The sequence below is a fragment of the Schistocerca nitens genome, chromosome 5 (assembly GCF_023898315.1).
Source record: "Schistocerca nitens isolate TAMUIC-IGC-003100 chromosome 5, iqSchNite1.1, whole genome shotgun sequence".
NCBI lineage: Eukaryota > Metazoa > Arthropoda > Insecta > Orthoptera > Acrididae > Schistocerca > Schistocerca nitens.
In genome coordinates this window covers 281,585,114-281,603,662 of record NC_064618.1, presented here as the reverse complement: position 1 = coordinate 281,603,662, position 18,549 = coordinate 281,585,114, and the positions used below count along the sequence as shown (strand labels likewise).

At 41.5% G+C, this 18,549-nt stretch overlaps 1 protein-coding gene across 1 annotated transcript in view; it reads left to right on the top strand.

Annotated features, from left to right (window-relative positions):
• The window catches only part of LOC126260387 (carboxypeptidase B-like), a 77,856-nt gene that overhangs the window by 32,315 nt on the left and 26,992 nt on the right, over positions 1 to 18,549 (top strand). Inside the window, exons 3-4 of the mRNA XM_049957715.1 lie at positions 1,786 to 1,885; positions 11,751 to 12,056. Of these exons, the coding sequence (XP_049813672.1) occupies positions 1,786 to 1,885; positions 11,751 to 12,056 (406 nt within the window). The remainder of the gene's footprint in view (positions 1 to 1,785; positions 1,886 to 11,750; positions 12,057 to 18,549) is intronic.

Here is an 18,549-nt window from a genome sequence, read left to right as displayed (position 1 = left end):
TACGAAAATAGAAAGAAACAGCCTCTTCAGGAAATAACTCAAAAGTATAGATTATGAGAATTTATCCAAGAATAGAGAGATTAAATTAAGCAACATGTATAGCATCTCAGAAGATAAAGGTTGTGAATACACAGATAGAAGGAAAACTTATTAAACTAAGGTACTCACGTAAAATAGCTGAAGATTTTGCAGTTTCGATCAAAGCAAAATAAAAGAAAATCTCAAATGCATCGAGACAACCATTAAATAGAAGATTAGGGCTTTTAGCAAACTATGAAAGGTACGTGAGAGAATACGCAAAAGTATTTGTACTAGCATATACGAGGGCGTGCTGAAAAGTAATGCCTCATACTTTTTATATAACAACTCTTAAAGCTTTTTAAATAAAATAATTGTTATCAACATTCTAGATCTTTATTTTTCATGTCTACGTATTTGCACCCCTCTGTCGCTAGAGGACTGCGAACTGTTATACGTAATATGGCAGCGCCCAAAGTGACTAGGTGAGGAACAGCGAGCTACAATCAAGTTCCGGGTTCGAAGAGTTCACCCATACATGGAGCATCTCCTTCAGCATGACAATGTCAGAACACACATGAACGCTGCGACGTCTGCAACGATCCAACAACTTGGGCTAACTGTCGTCAATCATCCTTCACTGTCCCGTCTTGACCTCATCCGATTTTCATCTTTTTCAAAATTTAAACAACACCTTAAAGGACTTCGCTTTGATAGTGACGAAACGGTGCACGCAGAGGTGAGGTTGTGGCTCCGAGAACGAAGTCCGATATTCTACAGCGATGGTATCAACAATCTGGTCTCTCATTGGCAGAAATGTACTCGTCGCCAGGGTGACTGTGTTGAGGAATAAATATGCAGACGTGAAGAATAAAGATGTAGAATGTTAATGATGTTTGTTTTACTTAAAAGGCTTTAAGGGTTTTCAGATAAAAAAATCGGAGGCATTACTTATTACTTCTCAGCATGCTCTCTTATCTTCGAGTGCAAGCGAGGGAAAACAAATTTTTTTGTAAAATAAACAAAAATTGGTAAATTAATAACGACCTTCAAAACTAAGGTTTCTATGTAACTGAAAAGGAAAGCGTACGATCGCTTTGAAGAGTTTTAACTTCGGAAGTAACAAATTGAACTGTCCAAAAACTGAACGTTCCTCCGCGAGAAATTGAGAGATGTCTCTTAGAAATTATTTAGATTTTTACAGAAACGCGTCAGGAAAAAAACTGAATGGGTTAATTAAGATGAAGTGGAAGTGTGTGGATCGGGTGAATGGATGGTAGGTGGACGAAGGAAGTACTTCGCTGGAGAGAAGTGGTTTACTTTATAAAATATGCGCTGAGAACATGAATACGAGTATATGTTGTTTTTTGTTTTTGTTTGTAGGTCTATTATCCTCAGTCCCAGTAGTATAAGTGACACGCCGTCTTTTGCGACTATCTTATTTCGACCATACGCATTACACTTTATTTCAAAGCTTCTTCAGTGGTCAGATATTTTGTTTCCTGATTCATTCCTAATGTGTAGAAGGACACTACGAATGATTTAAGTAAGACATTTCATTACAGTCGCAAGAAAAAACGGTGTATAACCTATATTACTTGGATGCTCGTAGATGGAGTCCGAAAATTCTAGAAAAAGCCTTCATGCGACAGAGAATGTCAAATGACTGATGATGGTGGTGGTGGTGGTGTGAGCAGTGTAAAGTTTCATCCCAGTCAAGTGTTGAGACGACTGTGTGCTGTAACGATGATGTGAATGATTTTACAGGGTGTTCCAGAAGGAGCGGAATGTGACGCAGCACAACAAGGCTCTGCCTCGACGTCCCGAGTCCCGCATATCGTTCACGGAGTACCAAACTTACGACGAGGTGTGTATCTCCCATGAGTCAAATAACTACACAACTATGCGTTTATATTGACAACAGCAATTTTCGTGGTTCTCAGAGGGTTTAGTGTAAACACAGACAGTGTGTTGCTAAACGATCTGATAGTGGGGACAGCGTTACTGAGTAACTAGCTTTAGACTCAATGGATAATGAACCATACATTTAGCTTGACATATCCCTATTTGAAGAACATTGGGACAAAAATGTAAAGCTAAAAATGGAAACAATTTCTTAGTGTCCTTTTAAAGTGGAATCAGATAAAAAACTTATATTTATTATTGAATAAGAAAGCTTAATTACAATCACTTGCGAAAAATGTATTGGTAACAGGCGGTGGAAAAGGTTCCTATAATTAAAATTGACTAGTAATAAATTGGACACTGACTATGTCGTTCACATTCAACTAAATACCAAAAACTGAGTCTGTTCGACATAACTCTCATGCTGTTACAGATTTCTAGGAGTGTCTTCAATAACTTGCAGTTAATGCAATTTAAATGATGCGGGGGGGAAAAGCATATGTGATCATAACTTAAAGAAATAAGCTAGAAACATCCAATTTTCACGAGCATTCTGAAGGAAGACTTGGGATAGAAATGTAGCGAGATGACGCCATCTTCACTGAGGAATATGTAATATTGTACAGAAAACATACAGCTCAAAATAGAGCCTAGACGGGAAAGATAACAGTAAAAGTAATTAAAATCCAGAATTGGTAGTTCCAACCCAGTCTAATTATTAAAAGTAGAAACACAGATCAATTCTTATTGTTCAGCTTACAGAAGATCACAAAACATCGTTTTGGCTTCACGTTTACGATTTCTAAGCCTTTAGCTTCTCGGATAACATTCCCATATCTATAACCCACGTTTTATCAAATTATCTTCGACATTTCACAATAGCTGTGTTGTATTCGTCCTTTTTAATTTCTCTTTAATACAACACAAGTCATAATTCAGCACAATTAGGCTTAACGTATAATAAAAACGGTATGTTTTCGTATTCCTTGAACTCTGCTTGTGAACACCCTCTGTCTTAAAAATTATAATTAAGTAAGGTAATTTCTTTTTTGTTTTATAGTATATGAACCTCGGAAATTTTGTATGCGTTGGCTGTTTCTCGTATCAGATTACGTATTTTTGAAATGGTATGCCATGCAGATATTTACAACACACTTTCTGATGATTCCCACATAAGAACTCCTCGAAATTTGCTACCAATCTGTAATAGAATTCCTTCTAAATAATGAAAAGTATGAAGTCATCCACACGAGTAACGAAAGGAATCCACTAAATGTCGGTTACACGATAAATCACACAAATCTAAAGGCTGGAAATCAAAGCTTATGATTTATTGGCAGTATACTTACAAAATGTTACAGATCTACTAAAGAGACTGCCTGACTACGAATGTCCACCTGCTTCTGAAGTGTTGCTGTGCGGTATGGGATTCGCATCAGACAGGGTTGACGGAGGACATCGAAAAAGTTAAAAGAAGGAGAGCTCTATTTTTAACTTCGCAAAATAGGGGAAAGAGTGCCAATGATATGATACACGAATTAGGATGGCAATCGTTAAAGCGAAGGTGTTTTTCGGTGCGGTAAAATCTTCTCGTGAAATTTCAATCTCAGAGTGTGAAAATACTTTGTTGGGGTCCACCTACACAGGGAACAATTATCATCATAACAAAATAAGAGAAATCAGAGCTCTCACAGAAGGATTTAGGTGTTCGTTTTTCCTGCGCGCTGTTACAGAGTGAAACTGTAGAGAAATAGCTTAAAGATGGTTTGATGAACCCTCTACCAGGAATATTTAATTATGAATTCCAGAGAAATCGTGTAGAGGTAGATGTAGTTGTAGATGTAGAGACGCTGCATATCGGGTACACAAATCCATCCTACCTCTGAAAATCATATTGGTTACAAGCAGAAGCCAAACAGAATCAGTCAAGTTGTGAGAATCGGCATACTCAGGCAGGTCCACACGTTAATTGACACCAGATACAGACCAGCTGTCCTAAGGAAAAGTCTTTGCTGTCTTAGTATAGGCAAAGTAAAAGCTACAGCTAATCCCATTGTCCCAGCAGAGGAGCCAAACCGGTACGTCACATTACCTACGACCACAAATGAACCGCAGACGAAACGAAGACTTAGTGAATATTTCATGGTGTTAAATGACAGCAGCCATAAAAAGTTCTGTTTTCGGCATTTTACTGGCAATACCGTCAAAAGAAATTTCATGCGTATCAGATCAGCATCTGGACACGAAGGCATCACAGTCTAAATGATGAAGCTTGCTGTTGACCTAGTACTGCCCACCGCAACGGGTGTCTTCATTCACCCCCTAAGCACAAGTGTCTTCCCTGAGGCATGGAAACAGTGATTTGCCAAGCCACTGCCCAAAAATGGCGTTGCCACAGTACTCTCTGATTATCAACCAATTCGCATTCTTGCGGCGCTGTCCAAGACCAGCTAGCCATTCAACCCTTTCACCGATGGATTCTGCCTGAAACCACAACCCTATTTTTTTTTTAAGTACCAATGCCTTTAGTATGAAACCACCGGAGACAGAGACATTTGATAGTACACTGAAGTACTTCTACGAATGTAGTACATTGCTTCAACGTGCTGTGGATCCTTCAGGGTTTTCGAGAGGATAACGGCACAGCGACAGCGCCCGATGCCCAGGGTCTACGTCGGGTAGAGGTGCTGCTGGCTCTTACCCTTGACTCCTGAGGACTCTGCTACAAGAGCAATCCCGTCTTTTTTCCTCGCAGTTCTTTACTGCGTTCAAAGAAACATTCGGCGCAGAGACTGTGTGTGCTAGATGATAGAAGGAGATTGTGAAATGCATGTTTTTTTTCGGTGGCCGTACTGAGCAGATCGCTGGTAGTGAAAGTAAGGATATCGTACGCTATTGCAATGTAAACTTCAGTTTGTACCATTTCTTTTATGAATAATTTCGAAATTAAATCACTGGGGCAGTAAGTGGTTTTGATGCAAAATGTATTAAATTTTAGGATCAAATTTAGGTATCATGAATTCAAGGGAGTTTTGAGATGTGGGGTTGCGTCTAGGAAGAATCCGAATTTGCTTGCAAATGTATTAAATGAAATTATGGGTGATTGCAAACTCTATGTTCGAGTGGTTCCAAAGCGAAACAGCCTCCTTAAAATAACTTAATGTTTACATTTTGCCAGTTCCTTCTTGTAATTGTTGCTTACTGTTATAATAATGGAAAGTTCTGGGATTCAAAGGGTTAGTTACAAACAACCTACTAGACAACTATCAATAAGGCTTCCCAAACATCGCAGCACAACTTCTGCTGTAACAAAAGTAGCAGATTCCGTGAAGTTTGAATGGATAGACAAGAAGCGACTATTGTGAGGTTCTTAGACTCTAGCAAAGCCTTTCAAACTGTCAACTTCGGTATTTCACTTTGCCAAACTCAGCAGCCAAAATTTCTCTCCAGGAGCAGAGCACTGGTTTCGCTGGTACCTCACACATCGCCAACAATATGTCATGTCTTGCACCATAGAGTAGAAATGAAAATAGAGAGCACCAGGTGTACCCTGGATTCAGTATTGGCTCCTATACTCATTCCATTGTATGTCAATGACGTGTCATCAGTTCAGTCTTACTGTTTATACCACATGTGCGCTAATGACCTCTAGCTGTATCTAAGTGTTAACCAATAAACATGTAGACAACTATCGAGTATATCAAGACTGGCCCGTGTGAATTATAGAAATTGATAGTGAATGTAGGGTTATCAATCAATACATCCAAAACTCAAACGGTTCCGGTTGGTCATTCTGGGCTGATTAACCCAAAAACTCAGGAGTCCTTGCCATATTTAATCCCACATGGAACAAATATCAGTTCTCTTCCCCACCACGAAGTCTAGGAGCAATAATAGATGAAAAGCTAAACTGTGCTGCGCAAATAACTGCAGTGTTGAAGAAGACATCAGCCTCTCTTCATGCCGTACAAAAGAATACAAAGCTCCTCTCTTTTTGCCTGGAAAAGAAAGCCTTACAAACCTTTATACTTTCAATTGATGATTATTATCGTAGATATCCTGCAAGGTCGTTATCGGCTAAGCTCACAGCGTGTAAAAGTGGTGATGAACGCCTGTGTTTGATATGAAAGTGACGTCCAGTTCTTTGATCATATTTCACCGCCTTAAGCACAGATATTCTGGCCCAGTGCAGAGAAGCACAGGGTTCCGCATACTTTGTCTCCCCTACCATCATACTAACGTACACTGTCCCTCATATTTCTCTCCTCGATCTTAACGCTGTTGTCTGAACACCATAGCAGAACCACTCGTTCCCATCAGAGCAACATCCTTTCTGTCCCACTCCATCATTCAGCCGATTTCTCGAAGTCCTTTTCCGTAGCAGAAACTCGAGTCTGGAATGACTTATTACATCAGAGAACTGAACTACAGCTTTAGCTTCAAAAGACAGTTAACAGCATATCTAATAAAGCAACAATAATGTCTGCCTTTGTTCCTGTACACACTCCTTACATCTAATTTACTAAGTATCCTTCTTTCCAACCAGAGGTTCATCATTTGAAAAATGTATTAGCAACCATCAGCTGTTTATTATAAAACCTATATCTTTACCGTTTTAGGTCATAGCCCATCATCGCACGACGTAATTTGAAAATAGATCAAGTGACAGCATATTTCATGTTCCTTCTAGGCTCATACAATACGAAGGCTGACATAGTGTGAGTCCATAGTCATTAGTCGAATACAGTAGTTACAGTAGTAACATAGTGAACAACACTAAGAGGCCTACTTGATACTGTGTTACTCCTGCAAGTGCTGTGGACTTTAACTGACGAACATGAAATGTGCTTTCATGTGATCTGTTTTCACCTTACCCCCTTTGATGATGGTCTGCGACAGAAAGCGGTAGACATATAGGTTTATAAGAAACAACTGGTGGTTAATAATGCATTCTTTTAGGTACTTACGCTGTTGGTTGTTACTTAACCAAAACTTCAGATATTCCTTAATCCTCAAAGTTCTTAGCTGGTATAACTCTACCTAAATTTCTTTCCCTCAGGAGTCGCTATGTCAGAAAATATCACTTTTGTACTCCTTTAAATACATTTTATATCTGCCACTATTAATGTTGTTTTACATATGAGCCATTATGGACTACAGTTATTTCAACTACTTTCGTTTCTTCCACATTTCTCTCATCGATTTTTGATGTTTCTCTCTTGTTTCTTCTGTCCAAGTGGCTCCAGTCTTCTTCTTGGGTTTTTCATGGAAAAGAATTTTCTAATTTCTTTCTGAGTGGTAGTCGTTCCTCAAAATCTTGTGCAGTAATTCCGAGTTCATTCACGTGTCTTCCAACTGCTTTCGACCAAGTGTTATCCATTTCTATCTTTCGTGTAGTCTGCTGGGATTCAGCCTTTTGATGTGGCTATAGAAAGTTATTCTACTTTTCCTTTTTGTCTGCAATTTTTTCGCTCTCTCTATAAAGTTCATAATTATGACTTCTTCTTTATTGTCATTGCTCCTTAACTGTTTTCAGTTTTCATTTCTGTGATTTCCAGTGCTCTCTTCTCCCATTCTTTTTAGAGTTAAACATTGCGCTGCATAAAGTGCTTGTGAGCAAATTACTGTCGAGTAGTGTCCACGTTCAGCATTCAAGGGCATAGTTTTCTCATTATAAACTTTCTTAGGCATTACACTGTTCTCATCCCTGAAATAGCTTCTTTCTTCGAAATGTCTTTTTGAAATTACTTCTCCTAGATACGTGAACTGGTTAGTTCTCTCAAATTTCTCATATTTAGTTTTCATTATCTCGGAGGCTGCCTTAATGTTTGCCATTAATTTGATTTTCTCAAAAATTGTTTGTAAACCTGCCTTTTCAATTTGTTCTTTCGGCAATTCTGGTTGTCTAGTGGCTGTTTGCACTGAGTCCGAAAAAACAGCAGGGACATCTGCAAAACTTAAACAGTCTATATGTAACTTCCTGGCAGATTAAAACTATGTGCCTGCGTGCTTGGGTAGCTCAGTTGGTAGAGCACTTTCCCGTGAAAGGCAAAGGTCCCGAGTTCGTGTCTCGGTCCTGCACACAGTTTTAATCTGCCAGGAAGTTTCATATCAGCGCACACTCCACTGCAGAGTGAAATTCTCATTCTGGAGTCTATTTGTAGGTTGACCCTGTTGTAACCTAATATCACTGATCTGACTTTCTCCTAATGACATTCTACACTCTCTTATGACTTTTCCTGGAACACAGTCAAAGAACAGGGGTGGGAAGCCAGTTTGACACAAATTTTGATCTCAAAACTTCCGGGATTTTCACCTGTCAATTTCACTTTAGAATGGGAGTTAGTGTTTGCTTAATTAGAGTTGTAGTTTTACTAACATAATAGTAGTACCACTGTATTAACATTATTACTTTTTAGTCACCACTGTTAACCACATTGTCTTTTCATACATTCAGATCATTTTTAACTTTGCTAATAACTTTTTATAACTACTCATCATAATAAAATTGTTGCAATTTTGTGAGTAACTGTGATGTAACAAAATACTGTATGCGTGAAACACTGGTCCTAAGAGAGCGTAAAATAAAAACAAAAACATATCCGCTGGGACATATATTATAAAGAAACTGCGCGCAGTGAAGAATCATCAGAGGAAAGATAGCAAGGAAGAGAGAGAGAGAGAGAGAGAGAGAGAGAGAGACGAAACACACGTTGCTCTCTGGCTCCAGCTGCTTGTCGTCTGGGTCCACTTACAAGTAGGGCACGATGTGATGACCGCCGAGGTTAGCACAGATATGGTACCACCACGCCACTTTCCGGTACACAAGATCGCCAATCCCTGTTCCTGTAGCATCCGCGCCAGTAGGTCTTCCTGGGGTGCCACAGGGTTCCCGAAAATCAAAGATTTCAAGTAACCCCACAGGTTCTAGTCTATAGGGCTCAAGTCGGGAGAACGCACAGGCCAACCAATCTGACCATCGCGGCCTACCCACTGTTGCCCAAGTCGTTGGTCCAGATGATATCGGAAAATGAGTGACATGTAAACTAACCTGTAGCGGGCATGGTACATCACGTGATCCGTGAATGACGTACGTGATGCCCTACTCAACTGCTCCACAAATGCCGGGATCTGAATGTGTTTTGTGGTTTTTTCGTGTAACGGGAAAACGGTACCTTTCCGGAGATGAATTCCTATGCTAAACTCAGTTGTATTGGTCCCTACTGCAAGTCTTCAACGTCTGTAAAGAAAAGTTTGTTACACATTTTCTTTTACAGGCTGGCTACAGCGAAAGTCTGAGGAGTGTTCCAAGGTACAGTACTCTCCCCTATATAAAAAACTTATAGTTTTGTGAATTACCAGAGACAAAAATCAAATGTTGTTGGATTGTATGAAGATTTTCTCCGAGGAGCGACCCTATACGCCAATAAAGAAAGCTTCCTATAAAATTTTGTTACTGTTGGTGATTTATTTCAAGGTATCGAACATACGCTAATTAGTTCAATTAGAATTTCCCTTTCTGCTAACGAACTTGCCATCAGAGGAAGAGGGAGGACTGTGATGTCTAAAGTGAATGTGTGTGACTTTGACCTCATGCATAAGCAATTAACTCGTTGCTATATCTCTCCCGAGGGAGATGCTTGTTAAAAAAGAATGAGACAGAGGTAAACAAGAACAAGGATTTATTACGACCACAGTAGAGAGATTTAATAACAAAGGAAAAATCTTCTGAATAAAAAATAATACAACTTCTCAGATACTAACAGGTAACGCTGGAAAACGCATTGAAAAAACGTAAAGGGACTTTTTAAAAATATAAATCTACTTTTCATTCCCTCTCCTGAAGGACGATTGGCGGGGCACTTGAAAGTATCTACCTCTATTAGGTATTAGCTTAACATATTTTTTTTTCTTTATTCATAATTTTCTTACAACTAAAACCTACATCTATTCTTGATATACATTTTAACATATTGTTTTCGGGTTTTCGTGTTAGATATAGCACGATAAAAATATAGATACATAGGTATATATAGTTGTGCAGTGATTATCTTTTTTGTGAATGTAAAGGTATATATAGCACAACAAAAATATAAGAACATGGGTCAATCTTGGTTACAGAAGCATTTGGGTTTGTTGACAAAATAAATATATTAATACTATACAGAGTGAAATTAAATGATAAAACTTGTATTGAAAGTACGAATTGGATTCGAACGAAATGTATAAAAAGTATAAAAAGGTGGATGACCGGATTTGTGTTAGCTGTTACCTACAGCTATACACTTTCTTGGACTTTTGAAACTCCGGCATACTATATCTTGGAGTTTGGAAACTGTTTGTAAGATGTTGTAGGGTTAATATGGCTGAGGATCATTCATCACAGTCATCCGGGACATAATGTTTGATCGGGGTCCGAATCCAGTGCCAGGAGGTGCGATAGTGTTGGTGTTGGTGTCTCTTGTGCTGTGATCATAATCTGTGCTGAAAGTTCATGGTTGTAAGACTACACCATTTATAGTCCCTAACAAGACGGAGGTTGAGCGTTGAGCGTAGTTGGTCGACAGGTACATCTCGGGATATCGCTGGGAAGTCACAGGTCCCACTGCGGTTGCTTCCAACCGGGCTCTGACTGATGGACTGCTAAGGGCAGGCGCATGAACTGGCCCAGAGCTCCGGTGGAGCGATAGATACCTGGCACGGGGGACCTCTGGTGACGCTTGTGTTGCCATCTGTCGTCGTTGTTGTGATCAACGCATTCCGAGGAGGCAACGCCTTGTACATAGGCAAACCTGTGATGCTTCAGTGTCTGAAGGGATGCCGATCCCATTAGGCGAACGGCGGGTACACGCACTTGTACGAGGGGCGTTCAGAAAGTAAGCTCCGATCGGTCGCGAAATGGAAACGACTATGAAAATCCGATAAAGCTTTGCACAGATGTGTTGGGTAGTGTCTCTAGTATAACCCCAGTTAGCATCACGTCGCTCTTCTCATTTCTGAGCTCGCAGTGAGTGCGTAAAGATGTCTAGAAAATAGTGTCTGCCGCCAAGTACGAGGGCCTGGTGAGACATTTCGCCTGAATCTATGCAGCCAACATTACATAACTGTCGTGCTGTTTCTTCTTCAAGACAATTCTCAGCCGCATTCTGCAGGGGCAATGAAGATGCTCCTGCATCGTTTTCAAATGGAAATGTTAGAGTACCCACAATACAGTCCGCAATTGTCTCCCCTGAGTTTCATCTCTGGTCACATGAACCGCTGTCTTTGAAGACAACATTTTGACACAGACAACGAGGTGTAGGCCAGCGTGGAGAATTGGCGGAAAGCACTGGCGGCTGCCTTCTATGATGAGGCTATTGAAAAGTTGGTACAACGCTATGACAAAAGTCTAAGTCAGAACGGCGACTACGTAGAGAAGTAGCTGAAAGGTGTAGCTAATTGTTACAAGTAAAACATTTCTGATGTTCACTGTGGTTTCAATTTGGCAATCAATCGGAGCTTACTTTCTGAACAGGCCTCGTATTTTCAAAAGAAGATAAATATTCAAGTTAACTTTGGATAGTCCTTATTTCATATTTTCCCCTTACTGATATTGTATAATGTTGATTGGAAACCTAACTGTGATTGCATTTGTTGGGGTGTACAGCCATTGTTAAGAACAGATGGGGTCTATAGATGTGAGCCCTCCTGCAACTCAAACTGTTATATGTTTAAATTTTGATGAACTTTGGTGGTAAATACTACTATCCAGCTTACAAGGTATCTTATTTAATTAATAAATTGCTTACAGCAATATGTTACGTCTACGCTGTACCTGTCGTTAACAGATTCGGCGGTACCTGTCAGACCTGGCATCAAGCTATCCAAGCCTGGTGTCCGTGGAGACCATTGGGCAGAGCTTCGAGGGTCGGCCCATAGACATGATCAAGATTTCATCTGGTGGCGACGGTACCCGTCCAGCAATCGTGATCGACGCGGGCATCCACGCCAGGGAGTGGATCACGCCAGCGGCCGCCCTCTACGTCATCAACCAGCTGGTTGAGAACGCAGCCGAGAGCTCGCTCACAGCCAGCGTCGACTGGCACATCATACCCGTGCTCAACCCTGATGGCTACGAGTACACCTTCACATCGGTTATGTTTGACACTTACTACCCGCATTTCTGACCTTGGTGTTATCCTACAGGGTGTGCAGCGAATGAGTCCCTGATTTCAAAATTAAATACCTGGAAAACTAAGATAGACAGAGAAGTGCCACAAACTGTAAGTTTGTTGTAAAATCTGTAAAAATGTTGTACGGTATTTCGAAAAGCTGCCAATATATGGCGCTGTAATCACGATATGTAGTGCCTATAAATAGGGCGCCGCACCTCAGAGCGATCAATTCCACCGTTGAACCGTAGAAGGAGGTTAGCGTACCAAAGGAAGAGACTGGAAATCATGTATTCCATCGAACAACGTATTTTTCTGGTAATGGATTACCACGAATTGGAGTATGCAGCCCTACGACTAGAAGACGCAGTTTTCAGACACAATTAAATGTTCCAAAATGATACCATGCGAAAACATTCGCAAGCTCTTCGCCAAATTCCAACGGACACGCACCGTGGCTGATGATCTAGCGGGGAATATTGGCCCCAGACAAACTGTAGTTACTCCTGAAAATGTCACAGTGGCTTGTGGAATTATTCAGAAAATCCAATAAAAGTTCCGCAGAGACTGAGCTGAAGCGTTCTAGCATGGATTAAATATTCAGAGCTTACGCCTGTTTCCATTTAAAATCCAAAGCCACCAGCCACCAGCTGACTTGGAGAACCAGATTCTCACAATAATGTGATAATGAAAGATTTGATGTTGGCTGCAACTGGTTCACAGATGAACCGCACTTCAAGATGAATGTAGTCGTGAATAAACAAAACTGACGACTTTAGGGTTCGCAAATGCCCATTTGTGTGTAACGAAACCACTGCATTCTACCGAAGTTACTGTTTTGGCTGCCTTGGAGGATCGACCAAGCACTTAGTGATAAATGCAAGATGGGGCCAGACCACAACGCACCGAACAGGTGTTTCGATTCCTTCATAAATACTTTGTGAATAGTTACAGCGTGGAATTATTGAAAATTTACTGGCGCAGGGATGCATTGGTATCAATATTCGCCCGATCAGCCTTCTTATGACTGCATTTTGTGGGACATATTGGAAGTGTCTCTCTACCGGAACTATCCCACCTCGATGGACGAGCTGGACCAGCGATCTGTTTGGCATCTGAATCCATTTGTGTTGACACGCTGTGGGATGAAGCGGCAAATTTCATTGTTCGTTTGCGCCTCCTCCGTACTCCGATTGATGGACGTTTCGAAAAGACTGCTATGTGATTCCAAAGCCTGCTTACTGAGGACGAGTTGAATAGTGCATGCTGATACTGCAAGCCTTGCACTGTGTACAGCGTCATCCGTTAGCAGCTTTCAGATTTATTTCGAAACTTCTGTACGAAATTTTTACAGCTTTCACAATATATCTACGTTTTCTTGTATTCGTCCATCGATGTTAGTTTCCGAGATACTTAACTTTGGAAGCAGGGACTCCTTCGGTGGATACTCCGAGCGCCTATACCCGTCGGCAAGGGCGGCCGGCCCCCCTCCTCTAGCTCTCAGGGAAAGCAAAAAAAGTATAGTGTATCCAAATGTTTTTCTTTCAAGAAAATGATTTAAAAGTCGGTATTACACAGATTTTTAACAGCTGCGAAAATGGAACTTTTCATGGCTACTTGCGAGTCACCATTTATCTTCTAAAATATTGTAAATACTCCATAACCCCCCTCCCCCCCAACTATTGTATGGGTTCCATTGCTGCACACCCTGTTGAAGACAGCACGCAGATGCAGTTGCATTAGAGATAGCTGCTGCATAGTACAGAGCGAGGCAAGGGACAACCCCCCCCCCCCCCCCCCCCCAACACCCTCCATGGTTGTTCAGTGTGCAGGCACTGACTGGACTTTCTACATGCCAACGTGTATAGGGCTTAAGAAACCCGGCACACTAGTAATCAGAGTTCAAAGAAATACAGGCTGTTTCAAAAAGATTTATCCGATTTCACAAGACTATGTCTCCAACATGAATAAAAGAAACTTGGAATAAATTTTAAGTTGCTCTTAAATTAGGTTTACAGAGTTTTTATTTTCAAAAGAACAACACAGTTTTACAAAAGTAATTCTTTTAGATGCATGCACATACGGCCTTGAGGTACTTTTAACAATTGCGCTTTAGATCAAAGTCCTTATTACTCTTCAAGAAATTTTCAATGTGCCCTCCACTGGCTCCGTGACAAACATCCTAACGATGTGAAGCTTCCTGGCGGATTAAAACTGTGTGCAGACCGAGACTCGAACTCAGGGGTCAGGGATTTTCTCTGCCTCGTGATGGCTGGGTGTTGTGTGCTGTCCTTAGGTTAGTTAGGTTTAAGTAGTTCTAAGTTCTAGGGGACTGATGACCATAGATGTTAAGTCCCATAGTGCTCAGAGCCATCGAACTCAGGATCTTTGCCTTGCCACAGTTTCATATCAGCGCACACTCCGGTACAAAGTGAAAAATTCATTCTGGAAATATTCCCCACGCTGTGGTTAAGCCATGTCTCCGAAGTATCATTTCTTCCAAGAGTGCTAGTACTGCAAGTTTCTCAGGAGAACTTCTGTGGAGTTCGGAAAGTAGGAGAAGACGTATTGGTGGAACTAAAGCTGTGAGGAGCGCTCGTCTTTCGTGCTTGGGGAGCTCAGTCGGCAGAGCACTTGCCCGCGGAAAGCGAAGGTCGCGGGTTCGAGTGTTGGTCGCGCAGACAATTTTAATGTGACAGGAAGTTTAATGTCAGCGCACAATCAGCTGCCGAGTGATAAATTAGTTCAAGACACCCTCGCCGCATAATCTTGCGAACATGTCGGGAGTATTCAGTGCGGACGCATTGCTGAGTCGCAGTTCACCCAAAGTTGTTGCACCAAAAGGCGCTTAGGCAGAGTCTTTAACGAAACACCCCTGCCCCCAACAAAAAAACACATATAACGAGATCAGGCGACCTTGAAGGCCAACACAGCAATGCGAGGTCTGTACCCTCCTTATGTCCGATCCCTCGAAAATCGACAAAAATCATTTTGTGCCGTTGTAACTGAACTGCACCAGTTGAAACACAGAATGTAAAACGCCATTTGTTGCTGTGTTATAGCTATTTTCATTCTAAGCACATTGGGTAATGAACCAAAACAACCAAATGCATCAAAACTACGAGGGTGTGGTTCAGATGGTTCAAATGGCTCTAAGCACTATGGGACTCAACATCTGAGGTCATCAGTCCCCTAGACTTAGGGCTACTTAAACCTAACTAACCTAAGGACATCACACACATCCATGCCCGAGGCAGATTTCGAACCTACGGCCGTAGCAACAGCGCGGTTCCGCACTGAAGGGCCTAGAACAGCTCGGCCACAGCGGCAGCTACGATGGTGTGCTGATACGTAATGCCTTCGTATTTTTTGTATGAAAACGTTTGAAGTTTTTTAAAAATAAAACAAGCATTATTAATATTCTACACATTTATTCTTTATGTATATGTACTTATTTCTCAGTATAGTCACCCTGGCGACGAATGCGTATCTGCGATTGAGAGACCAGTTTGTTGATACCGTCACTGTAGAATGTTTGACTTCGTTCACGAAACCACAACCTCACCTTTCCCTGCACCGCTTCATCACTATGAAAGTAAAGTCCTCAAAGGTGTTCTTTAAGTTTGGGAAACAGATGAAACTCGGATGGGGCCACGTCGAGACTATCTGCAGGATGATGGATGACAGAGAACCGACGACGTCGGATTGTTGCAGATGTTACAACGCTCGTGTATCGTCTGACAGTGTCACGCTGAAGGAGAGTCTGCTCCATGTATGGACGAACTCCTCGAATTCGAAACTCGCTTACAGCACGCTGTTTCTCACGCACCAACATACAGGTTGGGCGAGAAATCCCCGTACCCCTACTATCCAGTGGGGAGGCACTCTGTCTTACTGAAACCATATGCGTTCTGTGAGACCCTCAAGCTGACGTGTTAACCATGTTTGTAACATATGTAAATGGTTTCTCGCCAATCACAGTCCCTCCAAAAAAAGTAAGGTACAAGTAGATGTTGTGATATCATCCCTGCCCATATTACTACGTGGTACAGGTTCCATTCTAACACGACTGTGTAATGAGGATTCTCTTTGGCCCAAACAACAATATTTGTAGCACGTGAGTTACTATAAAAGGTACATTCATCTGAAAACACAACATTGCCACGAAGCACTGCATTTGGATACCGAGTTAACAAAGTACGGCATGCTAAAACACACTCATTACAGTCTATATCTAATACCTCCTTTGCAAACGTCGGTCAAAAAGCTCTGACCTCAAGGTCTTTATTCATGTGATATCATGTTTTGTCATCGGTATACCGAGACCAAAGCACTTTTACGTGTCGACTTCATAGGAGATTGTTCATCTGAAGTGGAGATTCGGGCACATGTTTATTTCGTGTCTTCTTCCTTTCACTCCGTGGCCTGTTCTTAGCACTGCCAAAAGCAAACAGCACGTTTCTTCCAATCCAGAAGTGTTGCCTTTCACTGTGGAGCCTTATTAAATCCTTCCCGGAATGCTCCCATAATCTGTCTCGTTGTGTGCCCTGTGTGTTGTCGATCGTACACCCACACACTTGTCGCTAAGCGCTCCACGATAGTGCAGCAGTGACTACTCATATCTGCCGTGGCTACAAATTAAAGCTCGACTGCGACTGCGAAAACATGTACACATGAATTACAACATTTGATTCCAACAACTGATAAGAAGTAACTTGGCTACCAATCTGCATAATAGCATTTGATACTAAACAGCGGTTACAGGGTACGGGGACTTTTCGCCCACCCTATATTTACGTTACAAAGCATCATGTTACACGGTACAGTTCAGAGCAATCTAGCAGCAGAGGGCTGAAAATACGTAGACATCAAGGATAAAGACGTTAGAATGTTAATAACGTTTCTTTTATTTCAAAAGCTTTACGAGTTTTCATATAAAAAATTCGGAGGCATTACTTTTCAGCATGTCCTCGTAGATAGGTCAGCTAGTAGTCAGTTGACGAGAAATATATCGTATTAAGTGCACGGCAGAAACATTAGCAGAATGAGAGGACAACGATAAGCAGAACACACGTTGCGAACAGCCCATTCTCCGATCAGCTGTTGCTGTGGCAGATGTCCTGTAAAAACCTAGTGGTCAGTCGCTTTGTATTTCTCACCCAGTTACAGAGATGATATTTCTCCTGTTAATGGGATTCCAATCTGTTACATCCGCGTTGGTAATCTCCCTGTTACAATGAATCAAAGATCGGCGCCACACTAAGGGGTGAAAACATAGTAAAATTTCAGTACGCGAAGTTCTTAAAAGCCAATTGTTTTTATGTGGGGCCGGACGGGGTGGCCGAGCGGTTCTAGGCGCTACAGTCTGGAACCGCGCGACCGCTACGGTCGCAGGTTCGAATCCTGCCTCGGGCATGGATGTGTTTGATGTCCTTAGGTTAGCTAGGTTTAAGTAGTTCTAAGATCTAGGGGACTGATGAGCTCAGAAGTTAAGTCCCATAGTGCTCAGAGCCATTTGAGCCATTTTTTTCTATGTGGTTTCGGAAAATCTCTAGCCTCATGTAAACGAGAGTATATAATTTTACAAAAAACGTTTATAACGCGTTTATAACGCATAGGTGACAGCAGAGACAGTATCATTTACAGTAGCGCTAGAGTTTCAACCCATCGAGAAAATGAGATAATGGACAATTACTCAGATTCGTAAACTGAGCTTTTGCCGCATCATACGTAACGTGAGTGATCGCACGGTTAAGTTACAACGAAAACCGTGTAATCAGTATTATAGCATAAAAGTGAGAGTACAATGTGCGTGCCGCTAAAGCTCAGAAACTAGTCCCGGTACGATCAAGGGAGTTATATGGTGTGGTAGCCCTCTATCCCCCATCCATGGAGAAGGTTTCCGTTTTTACCTAAAGGGCATGCTTTTCAAGATATGAGGGTTGGAGAGCTGGGACGTTTCGCCCTCTAGAAATTTATAGAACATTCCAGAACGTTCGAGAGTACTCGAGAACATTCCAGAACATTCAAGAGTATTCGAGAGCATTCACAACATTCCAGAATGTTCTGGAATGTCCCACAATGATCCGGGACGTTCGGAAATAGTCTGGAACATTCGGGTAGATTCCAGAATGTTCGGGAACATCCCGAAACATCCCACATCGTTGTTGAACATTCCAGAAAACTCTTGAATGTTTTGGAATGTTCTGGAACATTGTGGGCCATTCGAAGCCTTTTTAGTATGTTATTTCGCCACTCGTCGGGCTACCTATTGGTAGGGTTATGTCAAGCAAGACCCGTCATGGGTTCGAACGTCAGCTGGTTATCAGTCACGAAGGGAGGAACGTAGAAGGTAGTGCAGTGAGTGAATAAAAATTAACAGTGAAGGGTGAGTAGTCAAAGTGAAACAGTGACTGAATATAAATCGAAAATAAAGTATGAAAAGTGTGTAAAATGTACTTAGTGTATTTGTTAA